Below are 20,296 nucleotides of genomic sequence, written 5' to 3'. Positions count from 1 at the left end.
CTCATTAACGTTTCGCTTCTTTGTCCGCGGGGAAATTTTCACGCTGCAATTCCGTCGAGTCCACGTATACAATAAAGTAGGCTCTGGAGCGCGTGAGAAGTAAAAGCGGAATCTTCTTCGGTCAATTTGCGGGCACAAATTTGATTGCACAATGTCGCTGCGCGATTAGGCTCCATGAAGTAAAGGGATAGCGAAGGCGAACGAGATTAGGTGGCGCATCCGCAGATTCGGTGGCGCAACGCTTCATGCCTTGGCTCGTCATTTCTCTTCGTCATTTCTCTACGACCCCGTTTGAACCTGCTTGGCAAAGAATTTCAGTTGCAATTTAGACTCGCGGGTGACTAGATGCTCGCGTGCGTACCCCTATACTCGGCTAAGCGGGTCACTTTCACTTGACCGTTGATGCCCCGTGCAGAAAAAGGAGCCGATGTGAAAGGGACTTTATGTAGGTACTTGTGATTCAACGATTTGTCTTCCGAGCCTGGATCCTCGTTGGTCATTGATGATAACAAAGTGTTTGTTGCTTCTAAAACGACTATCACATCGATTAACTTTGATTTGAGTTACTTTGATTAATGTTGAAACGTAGAATATGGACTTTAATGATAATTTAAAATATAAGTCGGTCTAATAAATAATATAATTTAATTGATTATTTTAAAACAAGATTTTTGTTTTCTTTAGGAGATATAATATTTTATATGACAAATTCCTTCAACATTGGTGATTCTTTTGTTACTCTTTACATTTATTACTTAAACAATTTTACAGCGTTTTTTTGTTTGATAATTTACGTATGTCTATTCTCCCGTGTAAAAACCCTATAATAAGAGAAGTTTTCGCCAAGGTTTCACACGCACGTTTTCACTTAATATATCATCTTACACACTTTCTTTTCTCTTGAACTTTCAATTAATTCTAATTAATTTTCCGTTTAAGTTCATCATTATACTTTATACATCCATATCATTTTTAGTTTCTCCCCCGAATATCTTCGAGTTATCAATATTTATCAATTAAGATGTTGATTAATCAAGACTATTTATATCACACATAATGCAGATTCTTAGAAAAAAATTTAATTGCACACTAAAAAATAATTTTCTTTCTTTAATTACATTATAAATAATAAAATTATATCTCAACAAGAAAAAAGAATAAATTAATAATTTCCAGGAAACTAATACAGATTATTAATTAAGCCATAATTGATAATGAACAAGCATCGTGCTATGAAATAAATCTAGATTATCAGATGTGAGTTATTTAATTATTCGACGGATGGAGAATCAGATTCCGCGAAACGCAGAAAACTGCAGATTAAAAACATAGTGAGGCAGATAAAATAAGAAAATGTCAGGCGAAACTTAATTTGAGGCGTCTGACAGGTCAATGAACGGCAGCGAGTTCGATGCTTCAGAAGATAATTTAATAGTACATTACGATTTATTTTAATTAATTCGCGTAAAACTCTACGAGATTAAATGCGCAGATTTCAAAAAGCAATCAAGATTTTCCGAATTTATATAAATTTCTCTTTATGTAAATAATTCTTTGAAAAATATGTTTACCTCAAGTCCGAAGCATGCTCGGCGTATAGATTCGCAGAATTTCAGCGGAATTATTTCAAAAATATTTCGTATAAAATTAAATGTGTGTATGTGTGTATATGGATAAAATACGGCCTTCATTGCAAGGCAATTATATAGCACGTATTATTATATGACAGAGATATATGCTGGTTAGTAATTTCTTTTAATCATAAATCGAGTTACAACTGGAATATATGACATTTTATACGAAGTTGTTTGATTTATTACTCGGACAATACGCTATTTATTTAAGATATTAAGAATATTAAGTAAGAAAATGATGGGTATTCATCCGCGCTTCCTTCATCCTCATTTAACGTTTATGAATACCTATTTTGGATAATTTTATATCTATCTGAAAATATAATTTTATATTGAAAAAGAAGTTTCTATTGCGGTCACAAGTGATGTGGAAGTCCGGGTGAAAATAATCACTGCATTGAGAGTTACAGAGATTGAAAAGTCGTTAACGTTATTATTTATAACTTAGATCATGTTGTATTGATTCAGACAATAAGAAATTTAATTATTTCCTTCCATGGATTTATATAAAAAAAAACTCTCACGTTTTCTTGAAACTTCTTTTTTAGCAAATATTTCGTCACTTTAGTCTTATTAATTGCATGAAATTTTAAACTCTTAAATTAATGTTACACATTGATATTATCGTTTAATTAGGAAATGTGAGATACATTTGGACGTCGGGTCGCAAGTGCAATTTCAACGGTTGCGATCGACCAGACCTTCAGCCTCAAAACGTTAACGGATGGTTCTGGTCCGGATCTGGCGCCAAGATCGGGCCGACGACCCAACGTAACTCCGGAGATTGGAGTAACACCGGAGGATACGGTCAACCACAACCTGACAATCGCGAAGCTGCACAAGTACGACATTTTTGTCACTTTTAAAATTTTTAATATTTGCATAGTTATACAAATAATTTCAGTAAATTTATGCAAATAAATTACTTTACTGAAATTATGACTTTCATGTATGTTATTTTACAAATAGATTGTTTAAATAAATTATAAATTTAGATATAAAAGAAGGAATTACAATTAAGACTTTGCCAAGCTGGATAATCGGCTTGGCAAAGTACAGGCAAAGGCTCTAACACGCTTTCCCAACGCACGTTTGGCGCTGACCTCGTGAAACTTTGATTTATATTCTTGTACGATAGAGAGAGTGAAAGTACTTTGGCATCTTCGGATTTATTGCTCTCATATGTGACCTTTAACATATTTTTATAAGTGTCTTGCTAAGTTCAACTTTACTGTGAATTAGAAGTAGAAACTGTATGTACCTGATCTTTCAACGTCTCATAGAGAATTTTTAAAAATTTGAAATTCATATATTTTTTTCTTAATATTTGATATATTTACGCTATTTTAAAAGCTTTTTTTTATAATATTGTGTTAAAGAAATAAATATATTAGTTTTTTTTTTAAATAAATTGATCTAGTTTATATAAAATTTATTTCATTTATAAATCAAAAATTAAAACCTAGAAAATATCCCCTGTAATCAAATAAGAACATCTCATTCTATGATTCGAAAATTAGAAATATTATACTTTGATTAAAAGATAGAAAATTGAACAATATATGTATTTCTGAGTTCAATATTTCTTTTAATTATCCAACAGTTTACGAATAAAAATTCAATTTTGTGCCCTTTTTTCAGAGGTAGTTTGAAAATTATTATAATCATTTCGCTTATTTACAGGGTAACGATGAGTCTTGTCTGTCAATCTTAAACAACTTTTACAACGACGGCATTAAGTGGCACGACGTGGCCTGTCATCATGTCAAGCCTTTCGTGTGCGAGGACAGCGACGAGCTTCTCAACTTCGTCGCGTCTCGGAATCCAGGTATCCGTTTGTGAAAGACGACCGCGGCGATCTCTGGCAAGCAAGCTATCGTCGTACATTAAAGAATTGCGAGGACAAACTAAGACAAAGGCGACGATATATTTCAGACGTACCGTGTATTCTTTCTCTCTTTCTCTTTACTTCGTCGTATTTTTATTTATAATTACACTAACCAATATTCTCTTTAATAAATCGCGATTGTAGAACCGCGAAATTTTCACCGTAAGCGGAACGATTGATAGGTCGAAGTAGGCCGTAAATGCATTTAGTATTATATATAATACATAATTCTTGTAATTTTTATATTCATTTCGTACGAGAATAAATGCATTTTCATTTGTATTTAAGATCCATTGCTTCTTCCCCTATATATTTTCCTCTATATTTCCTCTCTATATATTTCTTTTTTTTTTGCTTTTTATAATAAAAACATTTTTTATAAGTTAAGAGTTTACTCAAGCCATTGTTTTCAGTATATATGCAATAAATTAACAAAAAAACATATAATATTAAAACATATAATTATCATTTATTATTATTAATTTACTGAGTATAAAAATTATTACTTTTATACAATTTATATATATATATTATATAATGTAATTTTTAAGTCATTTTTAAGTCATTTTATATAATTTGGTTTTTATATGTTTCATTTCGCACACCGTGAAAGAAGTTTAATAAAATAAACAATATGTACTGAATGTTCCAAACTACCCGTGCCATTTAAAAACTAGGAAAGTTAGGATTTTTGAAATAGAAAAAAATATCTATTTTTAAACCGAGTACGTTCGACCAAACGATTATTTTTTTCAACTTCAGATTCGGCCGGAAATTGGCGATTAAAACCAGAAAAGATTTTTTTTTAATAGAACATAGTATTTTTTATTACAGATTCGTATTTCATGCGAAAACATGAAACTTTTGTACCAAATATTTTTTCGAAAAATATCCATTTTAAATGAGTGGCACGGGTGGTCTGGGACACCATATATATACTTAAGAATGAAATTTATCAACAATACCAATATCTGTCAAAAGACATATTTGACTTCTATCTAGCTCTTCTTATTCTTTATTAAGGAATCTCTACCTAGCGATAGAGATAACAGAGAGAAATGCGAGAACACTATCTCTACTTTGCCACCGCCACTATATCTTATGCCTGCAAACCATATTGGCTTCATTCAACAGAGAAAGCTCAGTTATCGTCTTAATAATACTCGATTTGCTCTAAAAATAAGAATCTGAATAATTAGAGATATTTATTACATTTCGCTGTTGCTGCGCGCGACTTGGCGCGAAATACTACAGTATCTTTTGGTTTTTCAAAAGAGTGGCTTTATATGAATGTAAGTATAGTAACAGAAATTTTTCTCTTAATTTTAATTTTATATTTTGAAATTTAAATTATCACATGGTTATTATTTATTAATTATTTTAATTATAATTCGGCGTTTTCCACTAATGAAATCGTAAACGTGCTCTCATTCTGAGATCTGTATTCCTATATTTGATTCATTCTATTTTGAAATATATCATTATTATTATCATAATTATTAACGATTTGTTTTGAATGAGAGAGAAATGGTTCGAGTTTTTCTTTCTCTCTTAAACCTTTTTTAATTAATACATTACTATTTGTAGACATTTGTGGAGGATCTGATTGGTTCGGCAGTTCGAAACTTCTTTTAATAGGAATACAATATAAATAAAAATAATATTTACGAGCCAGCTGTAGTCAGATCTACAATAGAGGTGTAACAAGCCTTAAGCAGTAAGAAAATTATCTATAATAATTGATTATTCTCTTCATATGAATTTTCAGTGATTTGACAGTGAATATTGAAATGCAGTATGAGATTGATCAATTTCTTCTAGCTCCAAGCTTTTATTATTACTTATTGTAGATCTGAGCTAACACGTGTACTTTATTGTAATTAGTTAACAATTATCACTGTGAAAGCAAACGTTTTTCGGATTCTTTCTTTGGGCCATCTCTAAGAATACAATATTTTTCCGTTTTTTTACTTCTTCTGAGAAAAGGCACGACAGATTTCCTAACCTTCACAAATAGCATTTTTAATGCTTAATAATTTTTTTACATTGAGCGACAATTTTTTACTTTTCAAATCTTTGCTTTTATGCAAAAAGATATCGATTAAATGCATTTATCAAAATTTAAGTAGAGCGGATCAAACTAAATATTTACACCAAAGATTCTAGCTAATGCATAAAAAATGCCAGTTATTGTCAAAAAATCTGCAACTGCATTAAATCAAGAGGTAAGAAAATGAAATAGACTGCATGTCTATCATGCAATCAACGTAGAAAAAATAGAACAAAAAAAAAATAATTTATATTTAGTGAAATAATTTAACATCAAAGGACACTTGTGAATTTTTCAAACAGGATTATGAAACGTCACAAAGTTCCTTACTTGGGAATCATCAAGTACAAAAAATGGTTAAATCTCTCAATCATGAAGGTAATAAACATAGATACTTAATAATTTAGAGCAATAATATATCAATGAATAAAATTATTATATGTATAAATAATATGTTAAAAATTTATATTGTATTTAATTTCAGATATTCCTACTACAATCATAGCAATTAAAGTAACAAATATACGGAATCCATACATTATAAGAATTTATGAAATTAAGCAATATCCAGAGAAACTTGATAGAATCCAAAGAAAATTGTTGAGTTTCATGAAAACTGAAGACTATTTGAAAGGAAAACATAATGCAGAAAATCCCAAAGTTGGTGATGTAAGTTTTATATATATATATATATATATATATATATATATATATATATATATATATATTGCTGTATTTAAATTATAATCAATATAGCAATTAATATCACATAAATTATATTTATTTACAGACAGTTCTTATACAAAGTAGTCAATGTACAAGTGAGATAGAGTTACCATCATTTGTTTGCCGAGGTTTAATAACACGTATTAAAAAAGAAAGTGAGATATTGTATTATATTCTTTTAGTGGATCATGGTACTAGCATAGAATTAACTAAGGATATGTTTTGTGTGGTGCCACATGACTTTATCCCTGAAAAATATTTAACAAAAACTATTGGTGTGTATAATATTTTGCCTATTTGTATGAAAAAGAACATTTCAAGTGATTTGGCTAGTTCAAATTCTGCAGCAATGTAAGTTTTGGTTACTTTTAATACTGTTTCTTTAATAAAATGTTATTCACACATAGCTATTATTTAAAGTGTTGAACAAGAATGGAGCGAAGAAGCAATTCAATTTGCCAAAGATTTGTTGTATGAATCTAAAGTCGTATACTTTGACCATTTAATCACGGATGAAAAAAATGGAAGAGAATATGGGGAACTTTATCTTACTTTTGATAACATTGATATTGTATCGTTAAGTAAAGCCTTAACTATTAATTATTACGCAATTTACATGAAAGGAGGTACATAGATATTATACAATATAATATTCCTATATGAAAAATTTATCCATTAAAATATATTTAGTAACATTCATGTAATGCAGACAATGTCTCATAGTGTAATTATTATCTAGATTTATTAAAACTTGTTGAAAACCATACTCATTCTAAGGAAAATATAAAAGATCACATTATACATATAAAGTTTCCACATAATAATAAAGATAGAAAAAATGGAAATAATGCAATACAACTCGTTAATCATGGACAAAATAATTATCCCCTTAAAGAATTATATCTGAGGTAAGAATACTTTTTTAAAAATTTATAAAAATTTATATTTTTTATATAACATATCTTTTCTTATTATCAGTGAAAAAGTTTTGATACAGAGCACGATATTTTGTGGGATTTTAAGTGATGTTAGAGATCTTAGATATCCTCAAAGAATACATGAGGTAATATGTAAGGATATTTTATAATTAAGTAAAATTTAATAACAGGTAGATAATTGATTAAGAGCATATATTAAGAGAGAGAATACATATATAAAATATAATAATCTTTTAATATCTCTATTTTAGGGTTGGAATGAATATATCAAATCTTCCAGACCAAGAAAGTTTCAGTCATATATATGGCCAGCTATAAATAATGGTTTAAATGTTGTAGCTATTGGATCATCGCAATGTGGTAAAACTAGTGGATGTGTAATGGCTATTTGTGGACTAGTAACTATGCGTCAAAATGTAACAATTTATTTTATTTAATAGAGAACAATTGAGAATTAGACTTTAGCCTTCTGATTGTCTTATCAAGTCGCAACATAAGTAAATTTATATTATCAATAACATCCACATAATTTTTGAAATTGATATGATATAATGTTTTAGGAAGTATCATATAACGCGACTCATCCACTAGCATTAATTTTGTGCTCATCGTCTATTGACGTAATCAATGTTCACTCAATGTGCATGTCATTACTGCATCCTTTTGACAATATAAATGCTGTACGAGCATTTAATGGCGCGACGTTTAGATCAGTAGCGGTAAATTTATATATATTTACATAAAACATTTAGTAAATACTTTATCAAGAAATAATATGCGAAAAATGATCATTTGCTTTTTTTTAGGCATCCATTTATAAAGGATGTCAAATCCTAGTAGCCACACCGCGATTTCTAGCTCGATTCTTGAACGAAAATAAAAATTTACTGTCATTTGATGATCTCTGTTATTTAGTTTTGGATGATGCTGATACAATCTTAAATAATTATTACGATTCGGTAAGAGAAAAAAAGGGAATTGAATTATATTATTAATTTTATTTTTTATTTATATTTAGCATTTTAAAAATCTAACAAGAAATTTTAATAGATAGGAGAACTATTCAAAAAACATAAAATCATCAAAAATCGTGAACCACAATATAACAGACTATTACAAATAATAATTACGGCAACGAATTGGACACATGAAATAAAGAAATTTACTTTAACAATGCATAATCCATATATATGCATCACGACATTTCTCGAGGCTATCATCTTTAAATCCATACGTCCACAAATGTATATTTTGAAATCTATATGTAAAAACCAAAAAATATCAGGTAAGAAAACTATATGTAAGATTGATTTTTATATGTTTGGCTGTACTAATGTTAACTATAATATGAAGAAAATATTATCTTTTTCTCGTTTTAATAAACTATTAGATATAATAAAGGATGATTATACTACATTAAAAACAATGATAGTATGTATAAATGCCAAAGAAGCTGAAGAGTTAAATGCTTTTTTACTTTCGACAAAAAAAACTCTGCTAATTCACGAAAAAATGAAGTCATCTGACATACAAGGTACAAAAGTGACATTTTAATTACATTCAGAATATTTTATGTTATTTTATCTTTATATTTAGATTTACTATAATTAATTTAATTAGTATGTGTTTAAAAAAAATTGTTCTTAATTGAAAATTTGTACTTCGCAGCTTTACAAGAAAATTGGAAAGCATGTGTACGTGGCTTGTATCCTGTACTCATATGTACTGATGCAGTTCTATCTGATTTAGATTTTACCAATTTCGAATGGCTGATACACCATTCTGTACAATTAAAATTAAAAAATCTATTCAATTATAGGTTCTCCGTTCTTTTAGATAATTTGACACAGGTAATTGCTAAAGTATATACCTAAAATTAAAGATTAAAAATAAAAACTTTTTCTATTCTTATTTTATTAAATCCACACTATATATACAATACTATTATATATATATATATTGTTGTTGTATAATATATATATATATATATATATATATATATATAATATAAAATGTAAATTTAAGGATACCACAAATTGTAAATTTAGTATATTTATCGATGAAAACAATGATCTACAATTTCCAAGTTTAATAAGAATGATGCAACGGATGAAAGTTGTGATATCTCCAGTCTTGTTGGACAAGAGTGAAGTAAGTTAACAAAATGTTATTTGTCAAAATATTAATATTCGCTATAGTTTCTTATAAAATATAATTGTAGCAAATAGCAATTACATTAGAAAAGGATAAAAAAGGACATGCTATATGTGATAATGTGAAATCGTTTGGTTTCTGTCATGAGAAAAATGTTTGCACATTCAGGCATTATGTGCTTCCTAAAATTGATGCACCAATAACAGACATACAGATGTAAGCAATTTTCTATTATCTTATTGTATCAATATATTTTACAAAATATTATTTTCACAGAAATGATAAGGTGATGTTGATGCTGACATATGTTCATAATCCGTCGCATTTTTCTGCAAGAATAATTGAACACATGCCACAATCGAATCAGTCAAAGAAAATAAAATTTATTGATACGGAATATATGAAAATTACGTTTAAAATACAAGAATATTATAAAAATGTCGAAAATAGGTATATATAATTTTTATTTTTTTTAAGTAATATATTGTATCCATCTCCCTACATTATTTGACCTTGTTTATATTTATTATAATATATTTTCTTAATATAAACAATTATTACAGAAAAGTGTGTATCTCGACGAACATAGGTGATATCTGTGGTCTATTAGACTCCATCGACACATTTAAACGAGTACAAATTATGCGCATTAGAAATGATAAAGATATTTCTGAAGATAAAATAAAGTTTGTGGATGTGAGATGCATTGATAGTGGTATTATATATGACGAAATTGATGTAAGATCACTATTTTATAAAGCCTATATTCAAATCGCGCATTAAATATATTCAACTGAATAATATAAAAATTAGTCTTTATGTATGTGATAGGTTCAAATATAATTTATGATAATCATTTTTAATGTTAAATACGGTATATAAATGTGAGTGTGTAAGCATGTTCTTACAGTTTTTCTTTTTATGTTATAAATTTATTGTTTTTGGTATTTTAGGTATGCAAATTAATGCATATTCCAGAGGAATTATCAAATCTTCCAACACATATTGTTGAAATATTTTTAGCTGGTATAGAACCACATGATAAGGAATACATGTGGAATGATTATACAAATGAAGCAGTTCATGAATGGTACTCAAAAAATTTTGATGAAAGGTCTTATATTATTGGAAAAGTAAGTTTTTACACAATTATGAGTGGAAAATATACAATAGGAGAAAATACAATAATCAATTATTTACAGGTTTGCCTTCATCTTGGAAATACAATATGGTTAGACGATCTTCAAATTGGAACAAAATTGCTTAACTACTCTGACATGATAGGATCTTCTTTGAAAAAGGAACTTCTCGATAAAAATTTTGCTATTTTGAATGATAATCACATACCAGATCTATTTAAACTTTGCAAGAACAGTGGTTTAATAGAAACCAATGGGCATGACATTAATGTAATATTCAAATAAAATATGGCCTTTTTGTTATCATTTTTCAGAGTGTCTATTCTCTGGAAAAATATGAATTATGGAAAATCTGGAATTCTCAGAGAATATTTTTATACATGGAAAAATCACGGAATTCTCATGGAATTTTGTTGGGACTCAGGAAATTTTTTTTTAAATTCTGTCTTTAATAATTTTGCTTTTATACTGTTAGCAAAAAACAATCTACTAATTAGTCTTGTTATGAATTATGTGTTTAATATATATATATATATATATATATATATATATATATATATACACATATACATATACATATACATATACATACACAGTAAATTGTAAAATCCTTTATCATTTTTTTCTATACACTTAATAAAAGAGTTATTATTGAGTAAAATCTACATGAGCGCTCCATCGTTACGAAGCACCACTAATAAGCGTTATAGAGAAAAAAAAATGGACTTTTAAAGGATTTTTCCGTTCAGTTTATTGCGTTTTACCCGCTCACGAGTGTTGTCTAGGGTGCTTTGGGACACTCTGTATATGCATTTATATATTCAATGTCTTAACAAAATATTTATTATGCGATATATATATTCTTTATTTTAATTTTTAGTAATAAAAAACAAAAATATTATCTAAGTAAAAAAATATTATCTTAATGAAAGCTATTCAATTTTATTTTCATTACTTTTTCAGTACATTTGTAAATCTAACATTTGAAACTTAAGTGATTTTGTGTTTTTCATTCATGTAAAGGAAAAACATTAGAAAACACGTACAATAAAAAACTTATCTTAGAATATTGCATCAAAAGATGATTAAAATATTCTCTTTACCTGGAACTTTGAATAAAAATCTGGAAAATCAGGGAATTCTCAGGGAAATTTTTTACATGATTTAAGTAGACCTGTTTATATTTTTAAGACCACATAACAATGCTAAAAATAGTTAATCCTGTTTTGACATATATTTGTAAGAAAAAAATTGATACGATATACTTCTGCTCTTAATATTTTCGTTTTAATTTTGTATTTTTGATACTCTTGTTAACCTTTCTGGGACTACTGTACTTAATGAGCCATGTGAATAAAAATAAATCATTAATTTCTCAACAGAAGATAGACACAGCATTTATTTACTTATTAAAAATCACTGTCAGAATATAAGAAGTAGGATATAGATAATACAAAAACACAAATATGCTACATTATTAACACAATGTCGAACCTTACTTCGATGCAGAGTTTGTATCAATAATATAGCATAAAGCACAGATGATCAGGTCTTTGCTATTTCATTCTTTTCATTGATTCGATTTCATTCATTTGATTAAATTCGTCTCTTTGTCTAAAATCTTGGAATATAATTCTGCTTTTATATCAACTTACATATTATAAAAAAATAATAATAATTGTTAATATTAGAAGAATAAATTTATTATAATATTGATTTTTGTACAAACTAATATTTTTCAAATCTTTCATATTTCAGTATTTTATGATTTATATATTCATCAAAGTCTTTTTGAGAATATATCAGTAGAGTTACCTTTAGTGGCAGCCCAACTTCTTTTAACCTTTCAATCTTTTTACGTAGAGTTTCCGTTTTAAAAAAAAGAACTCGTGGATGACGTAATATTTCATCACCCATTATACCATACTGTTGCAATAAATCAATCAATTGATTTAGTTTTCGTACATTTATCCGTAAGATCGGCAACTTTGCAATCGCTTCTTCAAGGAGTTTTTCATCAACATTTAATTTATCAATTAAATACTCTTTAACATCTTGATGATCTTGCAATATTTCTCGTTGAAGATGATTTTTTTTTATACGTCTATACAAGAAATAAATTGAAAATATAATCAATATGTTTTATAATTATTCTTCATATATATACTTTTTGTTATCATTCTTATGCTTTTCATATCACTATTACATACCGTTCAAAAGACTGCTCAGCTAATGCCAACACAGGAAGTTTCGGAACAATATGTTCTTTCTTTAAACGTTCAATTCGCTTCTGTACAGTTTGTATGTTAAAATAAAAGATTCGTGTATCTTGTAATATGTCATCGCTAGTAATTCCATTTTCGTGTAATATATTAATTAGCCAATTCAATTTTAATAAGTTTATCCGCAAAATACCCGGCGATTTCGCGATCGCTAGGTTGAGCCTTTCTTCATCGATCTTTAATTTATACATCAAAAATTCGCTAACACTTGAATGATTCCTCATTATACAACGTTTCACATTATTATTTTGGATTGCTCTGTATACACACATGAATAAATCGATGATAATTTCGCTCTATTTAGTTTATGTGCATATTGAAATTTGTGCAAATATCTTTTTTTTATATTTAAAAAATATAAAATATAAATTAAGAAAATTAAAGAAAAACAAGAATGAAAAATATAATATTTAAACCTAATTTTGACAAAGTAATAAAATTATGTACAATTAATTTCAAAAACATAAGATAGTTAATATAAAAAGTAAAAATAGAAAGATATTCTGTTAAGGTAACGTACCTTGCTATAAATCTAAGCTGACATCTTATAGCCCATGTTTTTATTTCTAAAGTTCCTGTATCTTTATACAATTCACATCTGTGACGTATATGATTTTCACTGTATCGAAATACCCATAAATCTTTCAATATATCCTTGTTATTTATATTATATTCTGTACAAACAAAGATTTTATTTAGTTTATTCAAATCTTTATAGACATTTTTTTCTATTACAATTTAATTTTTTTATATGGTTTTCTTACCATGTAATATATTCAACTTTTTGTCTATATAAGAAATTGGAATTTTCAGTAAAAATGTATACCGTACTGTTAATTCACATAATTTTTCTATGCTACACTGAAAAGAAATATCATCTTATACCATGTGTACATATATGTGTAATCATATATTACATAAGAGTATATTATTGAATCATATTTGTATCAATATTGTGTAAATTAAAAATTAAATTGTATTTTTAATTTTCCATATTTTAAATATGTTTTCTTATGAAAAAAATTATTTTTTATAAAATAATTCATTTCGCAATATAGTAATTTACTAACAGTTCAATTTGTACACTAATATATTCAGTAATTCAATATTCATTACATTAAATTTATATATTACATTAAAATTATATATTTATATAATACCTCTAATCTATGAGCAAGATGTTCAATCTTGTTGTGGGTATAAGAACCCATATCATTTTGTGTATAAAATACATAATTTGCTAATTCCTCTTGAGTCAAACGTAACCATGGTATAAGTAGATCATTGTTCATATTAAGTACTTTAATACAATCGAGCTTATTTTTGAGTTTATCATTTTCATGTGCCAATAACCAGGCATTCTTCACAATGGTACTTTTCTGCACACCAGCATCTATGAGATTGTAATAATTGTTCAAAACATTCGCTCGGGTTCTCTTTTTAAGTTGAGGATTGTCTGCGATAATTTTGTTAGTCTCAGTCGTTGTTGTGTCCAATATTTCGTTAAGAGTTTGTATCATAATTCGTATGATAGGCGTGTAATTTATTATATACATATTGTAATTTGATATTTCGCAAGTATGATCTACCAACAAATCCACATCTTTGCACAGTAATCTGCTTTGTGAAATAAATCTAACCTGCGAATGTTCTTTTAAATGTAATGGCACAGCAAACTTCAAAAGCTGCAGTTGAGGTTGTCGTTTCAGAAGGAGATTTATGATCACTCGCTGTACAATTGATCTGGCCATATTGTTAATAATATAATAAATTTATTTATATAATAAATTTTATATCATTTCTAAATCTCTTTCATTTCATAAAAAATAAATTCTATTCAATAAATATTTTTTCACACACAGGAAATATAATAGAATCTTTATTTCGCACTATCATTATTCTTCTTATCCATGATAACCTATACGGGTTTAAGAAATATCACGTGTTTAGTAATACGATACTCTCATATATGTCATATAATATTTATTTTTGCTTACTTGAATTAAGTTTCAATAATACGTAACTTGAAACCAATTTAATTTGTGCGTATTAAATGTTTAAATTTAATTTTTTAATTCAAAGTCGATGGAAACATCGCTCTTTATTTACCTCGGATCAACTCTCCATCTGTAGAATTATGAATGCGTTCCGTTTCACGCATTGAGCGCATAGAGCGCATAGATCGCCTGAAAATCTATAGTTCACGTAACATATATTATAGATTTCCAAGCGATCTATGCGCTCTCTATGCGTGAAACGGAACGAAACCTATAATGTAACAAGTAGATCACATAATCCATTACCGACAGTGTATTATGTAAATGAACATTTTTTTTTCTATGTATAATGTATTAAAATCCAATTTAAGAAAAAAATTGTGTGATTTTGATAATATAATAAATAAACATTAGAAAGAAAATAAAATTAAAAGAAACATTTTTTACATAATTTTATACATATTATTCTCTTATATAATTTTGTAAAATCATAAAATTTTTTTAAAAAAATTTTTAAATTATTCTTATATAAATTTTTTTAAATTTAATATCAACATATTATTTTATCATGTGTGTAGAATGAAATATTAATAAATACATTATTTTTTATATTACAACAATCATAAAGAACAAACAATTCTCTTAAATTCAATTGAATCCATCCCCTTTAAATATTCCTCGATAATTAGAAGACATATGCTTTTTCCCTAATTTTCTCTATATATGTATATAAAAACTCCCGACTTGAATTATCTCAATTTTTTTTTTTTTCATAAAGGAAAGGACTGATAAGGGGTTAGCCGCAAATTTTACACAAATTATGTTACGTGCTCGCTGGCTTGGCATCGGTTCAGCTGAGCGGCCATAATACCGATAAGCCGATGTCAAACAGCGTGTCATGGCCATGTGTGCATGAGCGTTTCAACGTAGATCGTAGATCCTTTCTCCTATGCTTGTCAGTCGGAAAATAGCGGCGTCCGTGTCGCTTTAAAAGTTTCGCGGTCGGAAAATGTATGCAAACGCGAGAAAATTTACAGTTATAAAAATTCGCTAGTTTCAACGAAGTATCGAGAAATCGATGTAAAGATCTGACCGCGAATCATAAGACAACAAAAGTTACATCATTCACTGTTTATTTAAAAAGGAGATAATCGAAGCAATAATATAAAATTGTAAAAGACTCGACATTACTTTTAAAAATTGATTAAAAATTCATCGAAGATTTTATCACTGAAATTGACCGGAAGTTTTGCTACATCCTACGTACGCTAATGATGCCAATTTATGAATCAGTCAGTTATGCAACCATTCGCAATTTGTAATTATCGTAGTAGGTATATATTACCTTACAAAAGTGCTATTGTCTCCGAGCAGACAATATTATTGTTGTTGTATTACTGTGTCGACATATTGCAGTGCTGTTTTGTATGTTATTTATATAATTTTATAAAATTATTTTAAAAATATTTTTTATCACATGCAACACACATGTAAAAGATTTTAAATTAATCGATATAGGAAATAATTAAAAACAAAAAAATTTGACAATTTATTAAATTTATCAATTAAACAGGACCTTTTCCATTATTTTCATACATATCTCTTCGAGATAACAAATATCAAATTCAATTAAAAACAAAGTATTGACATTATATGTAATTTCAAGACTGAATATTCTTTTCGATGCGAAGATTGCAAATTTTATTCCATTACCGTAATGTATAGACTAGTATGCTAACAGTATATATATATATATATATAGGAAGATTATGCTTTCACTAAGAATCGCGAGAGTTGCCACGTGATACGTCCTCGTACAAATCAGTTCGCATCATCTGCACTGCAGCTAGATACGCGCGGTTGCGTTTTGCTTCGTGAAAGTTTTTAGCTATAGATTCCGCGGAATTTCGCACAAGAGTGAGAATTATAATAAACAGACTTCGCGCTTTTTAAATCTGTTATATTTTTTTACAAATTTTCTAGTGATATTCTTCATCGAAAATTAGAATAATCTTTATCTCGTTTCTAAAACTTCTCGTACGTCTATCTTATCGATTATGGTGTATTTTGTAAATCTAGTTGCGCGGATGAAGTTTCATAAAATAATGTGAAATAAAGTTGGCGATTTCAACGCGTGTTTTCTGGAATGAACAAGAAATATGAGGATAAAGTTCTATCAAATCATGCTGAAGAAATAGAGTGACTAATTAATACTACTCGCAAGACATTAATGTATATGCGCTGATAAGTGAATCAATATTTCGCTTTGTGTTTCTTTACTTGAATTGAAGAATTTAATTTAAATTCAAAATAAATTCTGCAAAAATAATGTTGGATGTTATTTATGCGCAGTGACAGATAAGATAGGCGATTATCGGCGGTGTGTTAAAACCGACTCGGAAAAAATAGAACGTATTATTTAAATGTACGTAAATGTACGATTTTTTGCTTGACATGGTTTTTTTTTGTTGATAATTCATTATCTTCGTACTTTCAAATATATCTTTTGTGTACGCATGTGTAATGAATATTTTAACACGAAGAAAATAATATGCATTGCACGTATATAGATTGCGTTCATTAATGCTATCTTTCATATATTTTTCAGATATTAAATTTTTTATTCTCTTACTCATTTCTAAAAAAATAAAAAAAAAAAAAATAAGAAAATCGCGTAACAAGTTTAAAATTATATCTTAAAACTGTAAAACTGAATTTATTAAACAGGTTTTATATAGTGTCATAACGTAGAAAATTAGAGCGCAATCATCATAAATTACAAATAATTATTTAATCAGGAATTTATGTTACCAGACTAGGATATATGTCCGAATGTTCCAAGTGCAATTTAATTGTAATGAATGTATTTGTGTGTCTGGGATTACGTTGAATTTCCGGCGATGTTGACTCTATTAGAATCTCGTTTGACGGGCTATTCTGTTCACTTGTCATATGTAATGTGCGAAGTGATTGCGTAAAGGATAATGTGTCAAATCATATCGAAATCGTGGACACATTGTTTAAATATCTTAAATAAGTGTTTTTCAAATAAGTCAAAAATCTTCTGATTGTATCTAATATGTGTATAAAGTGAATAAACAAGATATTATTAAAAATAATTTTCACTCATAGATAACAATTATACATATAAATTCGTTAATTAAATATATAATATAAATTTAATAATATATTAATAAATCATTATTATTTTCTCATATTATTATCATTAACATTATTAATAATATTGCTATCTCGTATATATTTTGTTATTAATTGTAAAATAAATTACTATGTATTATAATATTTTGACAAGTGTTGACGTAATCAAAAGTGTGAAATATTTTGTTTTCATGTTCTTGCCTCTCTATTGTTAGATTTCTCTCTACGTTATTTGTCTCTCTATATCATTTGTCATCTGTTGACAGTGTCTGATAGAATTGCTTCCGTAACAGATGCGAATAATGACGTCGCTTTTTGCAACGCAAATGTGCGCGTGCTAAAATATCAGTGATTATTAACGAAAGTGAAAATCTCCACGAGAAAAATGGCAGTGAGACATTATGCGCATCAATACACGATGCGATTAACGGACGAGAAAAACACCGATGCAAATGTCAGTAGTGAAAATAGCGACATGGAGGATTATTATCCGTTGATCCACCATACTATGAATAACGCGATAGTTGATGTGAGTGCACGTAGGCGAGGAAAAGGAACTGGCTGGAACGAGACGGTAAGATTACTTTCTCTCTCGTTTTTTAATTTAAATATTATCACGTGAGTGATAAATCTTTATATTTTCTCATGAAAAAATCCCCGCGCTTATAATGACAAAATCATTTTTTGGAAATTTCTTTCTGCTTCTTCTTTTGGATATAGTTACGTGATAAGTTGTCATATCATCTCGTACGGTATGAAAAAAATTGTTTTTTAATTATTAAATATTTAATATTTATTTCTTGTATTTTCCTGATTTTTTATTGTGATATAGTGTTTACTGATAAATCCTACTTCGTGAAGAGCAAAGATTATAAATTTTTGCGACCTTAAGCATAATTTTAGCGAAACAAAAAACTAAGATCATATCGCAATAATAAATGTTAATGTTGGGAAATGTGTCTTCGACAAATAATATCTTGATCAATATAGCATGTTTCATATTTAAATTATGTATGATGATTAAGCATATGTATGATTAGAATCAACTGACACTTGATCCCGTAACTTGATTCTGAACTTGAACTTATTCTTCGAAAGTGCTGAAACCGATATTTACAACTCTTTCTGAAATATAATTCTTTCCGCGTTATTGCGGAAATTAAAGACAGAAAATATTTCATTGAGAATAATTAAATAAAAAGATCTAATTCACATTTCAGCATGCTTCGTGATATAATAGATTTATAGAATTTCGTTATTATATGTAATATTACATGAAATATGCTATAATTCCCAATGCATGAATCTGTATGGTTTATTGTAGCGAGAGAACAAATGATGTTGTTTGTGAAATCTGCTTAGAAGATTACATTGCATACGGCTGATTAAAGCCAGGTATTAAAAGATTACACGTTCGCACATTATTAGGGGATTAAAACATCGCAGGCGATTTTAGATCTCATTAAATGCGTCGAATCATGTCGTTCGCCAAAATCTTTCACTGCGAATTTCATTAAGAAGATAAATGACTTGTATTCATAGTCACAACGCGGATTCTCCCGTAAATTAACATTATGTCATATTTGCATAAATGCGCGTTTATCAAGTTATTATTATCAATTCTGTTTTTATTACGTAGATAAAGAGTGCAAAAAGAGAAAAAAGCTTTGAATTTTGATATTTAAAATAAATTCTGTCATTTTAAATATTTGACATTTCGACATGTATGCGCATTCATTATTTATATTTCATCAATTGAAAACCTGACAGGAACGCATCTGTGCAAATATTATGACTGTGGGAGTCGTTGTAACTTTTTTTTTTTTATTTACATAATTGTCAGGTGAGTAGCGCGGACAGTTAAATTGTTGTCATACAGCTGATAGAAATGATCAGGTTAAATAATAATCAGCTGTTTTCCATTATTATTAAAAGTATTAAAATTTTTTTATTATAATAAATAATTTGCGCTTTTTGGTAATTATTTATTAATATGTATAATGTTTTGATGCATTATTAACAATAAAGAAAAACTATAATATCATTTTTTCTGATATTTAATGTAAGAATATTTGGAAAATTGCTTAATAAAATATCCATCAAGTAAAGTATACCAGATGTTACGTGTTTCATAAACGAGATGTGATTCTGCATATTTGCATTAAATTTTGAAACTCAAAAATAGAGGTATCTGGATCTTCTTCTGCAGAAGAGATATAAAAATACGTCGTTCTTTTATTTAAATAAAAATATTAATCTATAGCCTTTTTTCTCTATATCCAATTAATTAACACAAAGTGCCGGTTGAAATTTATCAGAATCTGCGGCT

At 27.9% G+C, this 20,296-nt stretch overlaps 4 protein-coding genes across 13 annotated transcripts in view; 3 read left to right on the top strand and 1 right to left on the bottom strand.

Annotated features, from left to right (window-relative positions):
- Positions 1-3,804, top strand: part of LOC126852760 (uncharacterized) — a 108,680-nt gene extending 104,876 nt beyond the window's left edge. For both annotated transcript variants that reach the window (XM_050597905.1, XM_050597904.1), the window contains exons 4-5: positions 2,271-2,476; positions 3,318-3,804. In XM_050597905.1, coding sequence (XP_050453862.1) covers positions 2,271-2,476; positions 3,318-3,476 — 365 coding nt within the window. In that variant the 3' untranslated portion in view covers positions 3,477-3,804. The remainder of the gene's footprint in view (positions 1-2,270; positions 2,477-3,317) is intronic.
- Positions 3,805-5,103: 1,299 nt separating this feature from the next.
- LOC126852723 (putative ATP-dependent RNA helicase TDRD12) lies at positions 5,104-12,182 on the top strand. 3 transcript variants are annotated; one of them, XM_050597810.1, is made up of 19 exons: positions 5,104-5,747; positions 5,875-5,950; positions 6,057-6,241; positions 6,363-6,649; positions 6,719-6,924; positions 7,038-7,206; positions 7,277-7,361; positions 7,488-7,652; positions 7,797-7,955; positions 8,043-8,195; positions 8,287-8,521; positions 8,627-8,770; positions 8,905-9,086; positions 9,262-9,387; positions 9,458-9,606; positions 9,667-9,840; positions 9,954-10,128; positions 10,344-10,523; positions 10,593-12,182. In XM_050597810.1, exons 1-19 carry the CDS (start codon positions 5,703-5,705, stop codon positions 10,812-10,814), a joined length of 3,117 nt encoding a protein of 1,038 aa, XP_050453767.1. In that variant the 5' UTR covers positions 5,104-5,702; the 3' UTR covers positions 10,815-12,182. The 3 variants fall into 3 exon arrangements, with proteins under 3 accessions (XP_050453767.1, XP_050453768.1, XP_050453769.1); XM_050597811.1 differs by having other exon boundaries at positions 5,830-5,950; XM_050597812.1 differs by having other exon boundaries at positions 5,107-5,239.
- Positions 12,183-12,214: 32 nt separating this feature from the next.
- LOC126852737 (transcription termination factor, mitochondrial) lies at positions 12,215-15,048 on the bottom strand. 2 transcript variants are annotated; one of them, XM_050597866.1, is made up of 7 exons: positions 14,809-15,048; positions 14,645-14,729; positions 13,972-14,584; positions 13,576-13,672; positions 13,332-13,485; positions 12,740-13,069; positions 12,215-12,633 (listed from the first exon to the last, which is right to left on the bottom strand). In XM_050597866.1, exons 3-7 carry the CDS (start codon positions 14,560-14,562, stop codon positions 12,258-12,260), a joined length of 1,548 nt encoding a protein of 515 aa, XP_050453823.1. In that variant the 5' UTR covers positions 14,563-14,584; positions 14,645-14,729; positions 14,809-15,048; the 3' UTR covers positions 12,215-12,257. The 2 variants fall into 2 exon arrangements, with proteins under 2 accessions (XP_050453823.1, XP_050453822.1); XM_050597865.1 differs by having other exon boundaries at positions 13,972-14,729.
- A 716-nt stretch (positions 15,049-15,764) lies between these two features.
- The window catches only part of LOC126852729 (venom dipeptidyl peptidase 4-like), a 313,446-nt gene continuing 308,914 nt past the window's right edge, over positions 15,765-20,296 (top strand). For 2 of the 6 annotated variants that reach the window (XM_050597832.1, XM_050597829.1), the window contains exon 1: positions 18,215-18,541. In XM_050597832.1, the coding sequence (XP_050453789.1) occupies positions 18,353-18,541 (189 nt within the window). In that variant the 5' untranslated portion in view covers positions 18,215-18,352. Of the gene's footprint in view, positions 16,139-16,161; positions 16,234-16,607; positions 17,234-18,214; positions 18,542-20,296 lie in introns of those variants that run through there. The other 4 variants (XM_050597830.1, XM_050597828.1, XM_050597827.1 and 1 more) reach the window with 4 other exon arrangements.

The sequence above is a fragment of the Cataglyphis hispanica genome, chromosome 11 (genome assembly GCF_021464435.1).
Source record: "Cataglyphis hispanica isolate Lineage 1 chromosome 11, ULB_Chis1_1.0, whole genome shotgun sequence".
Classification (NCBI taxonomy): Eukaryota; Metazoa; Arthropoda; class Insecta; order Hymenoptera; family Formicidae; genus Cataglyphis; species Cataglyphis hispanica.
This window is presented reverse-complemented; position numbering and strand designations above follow the sequence as displayed.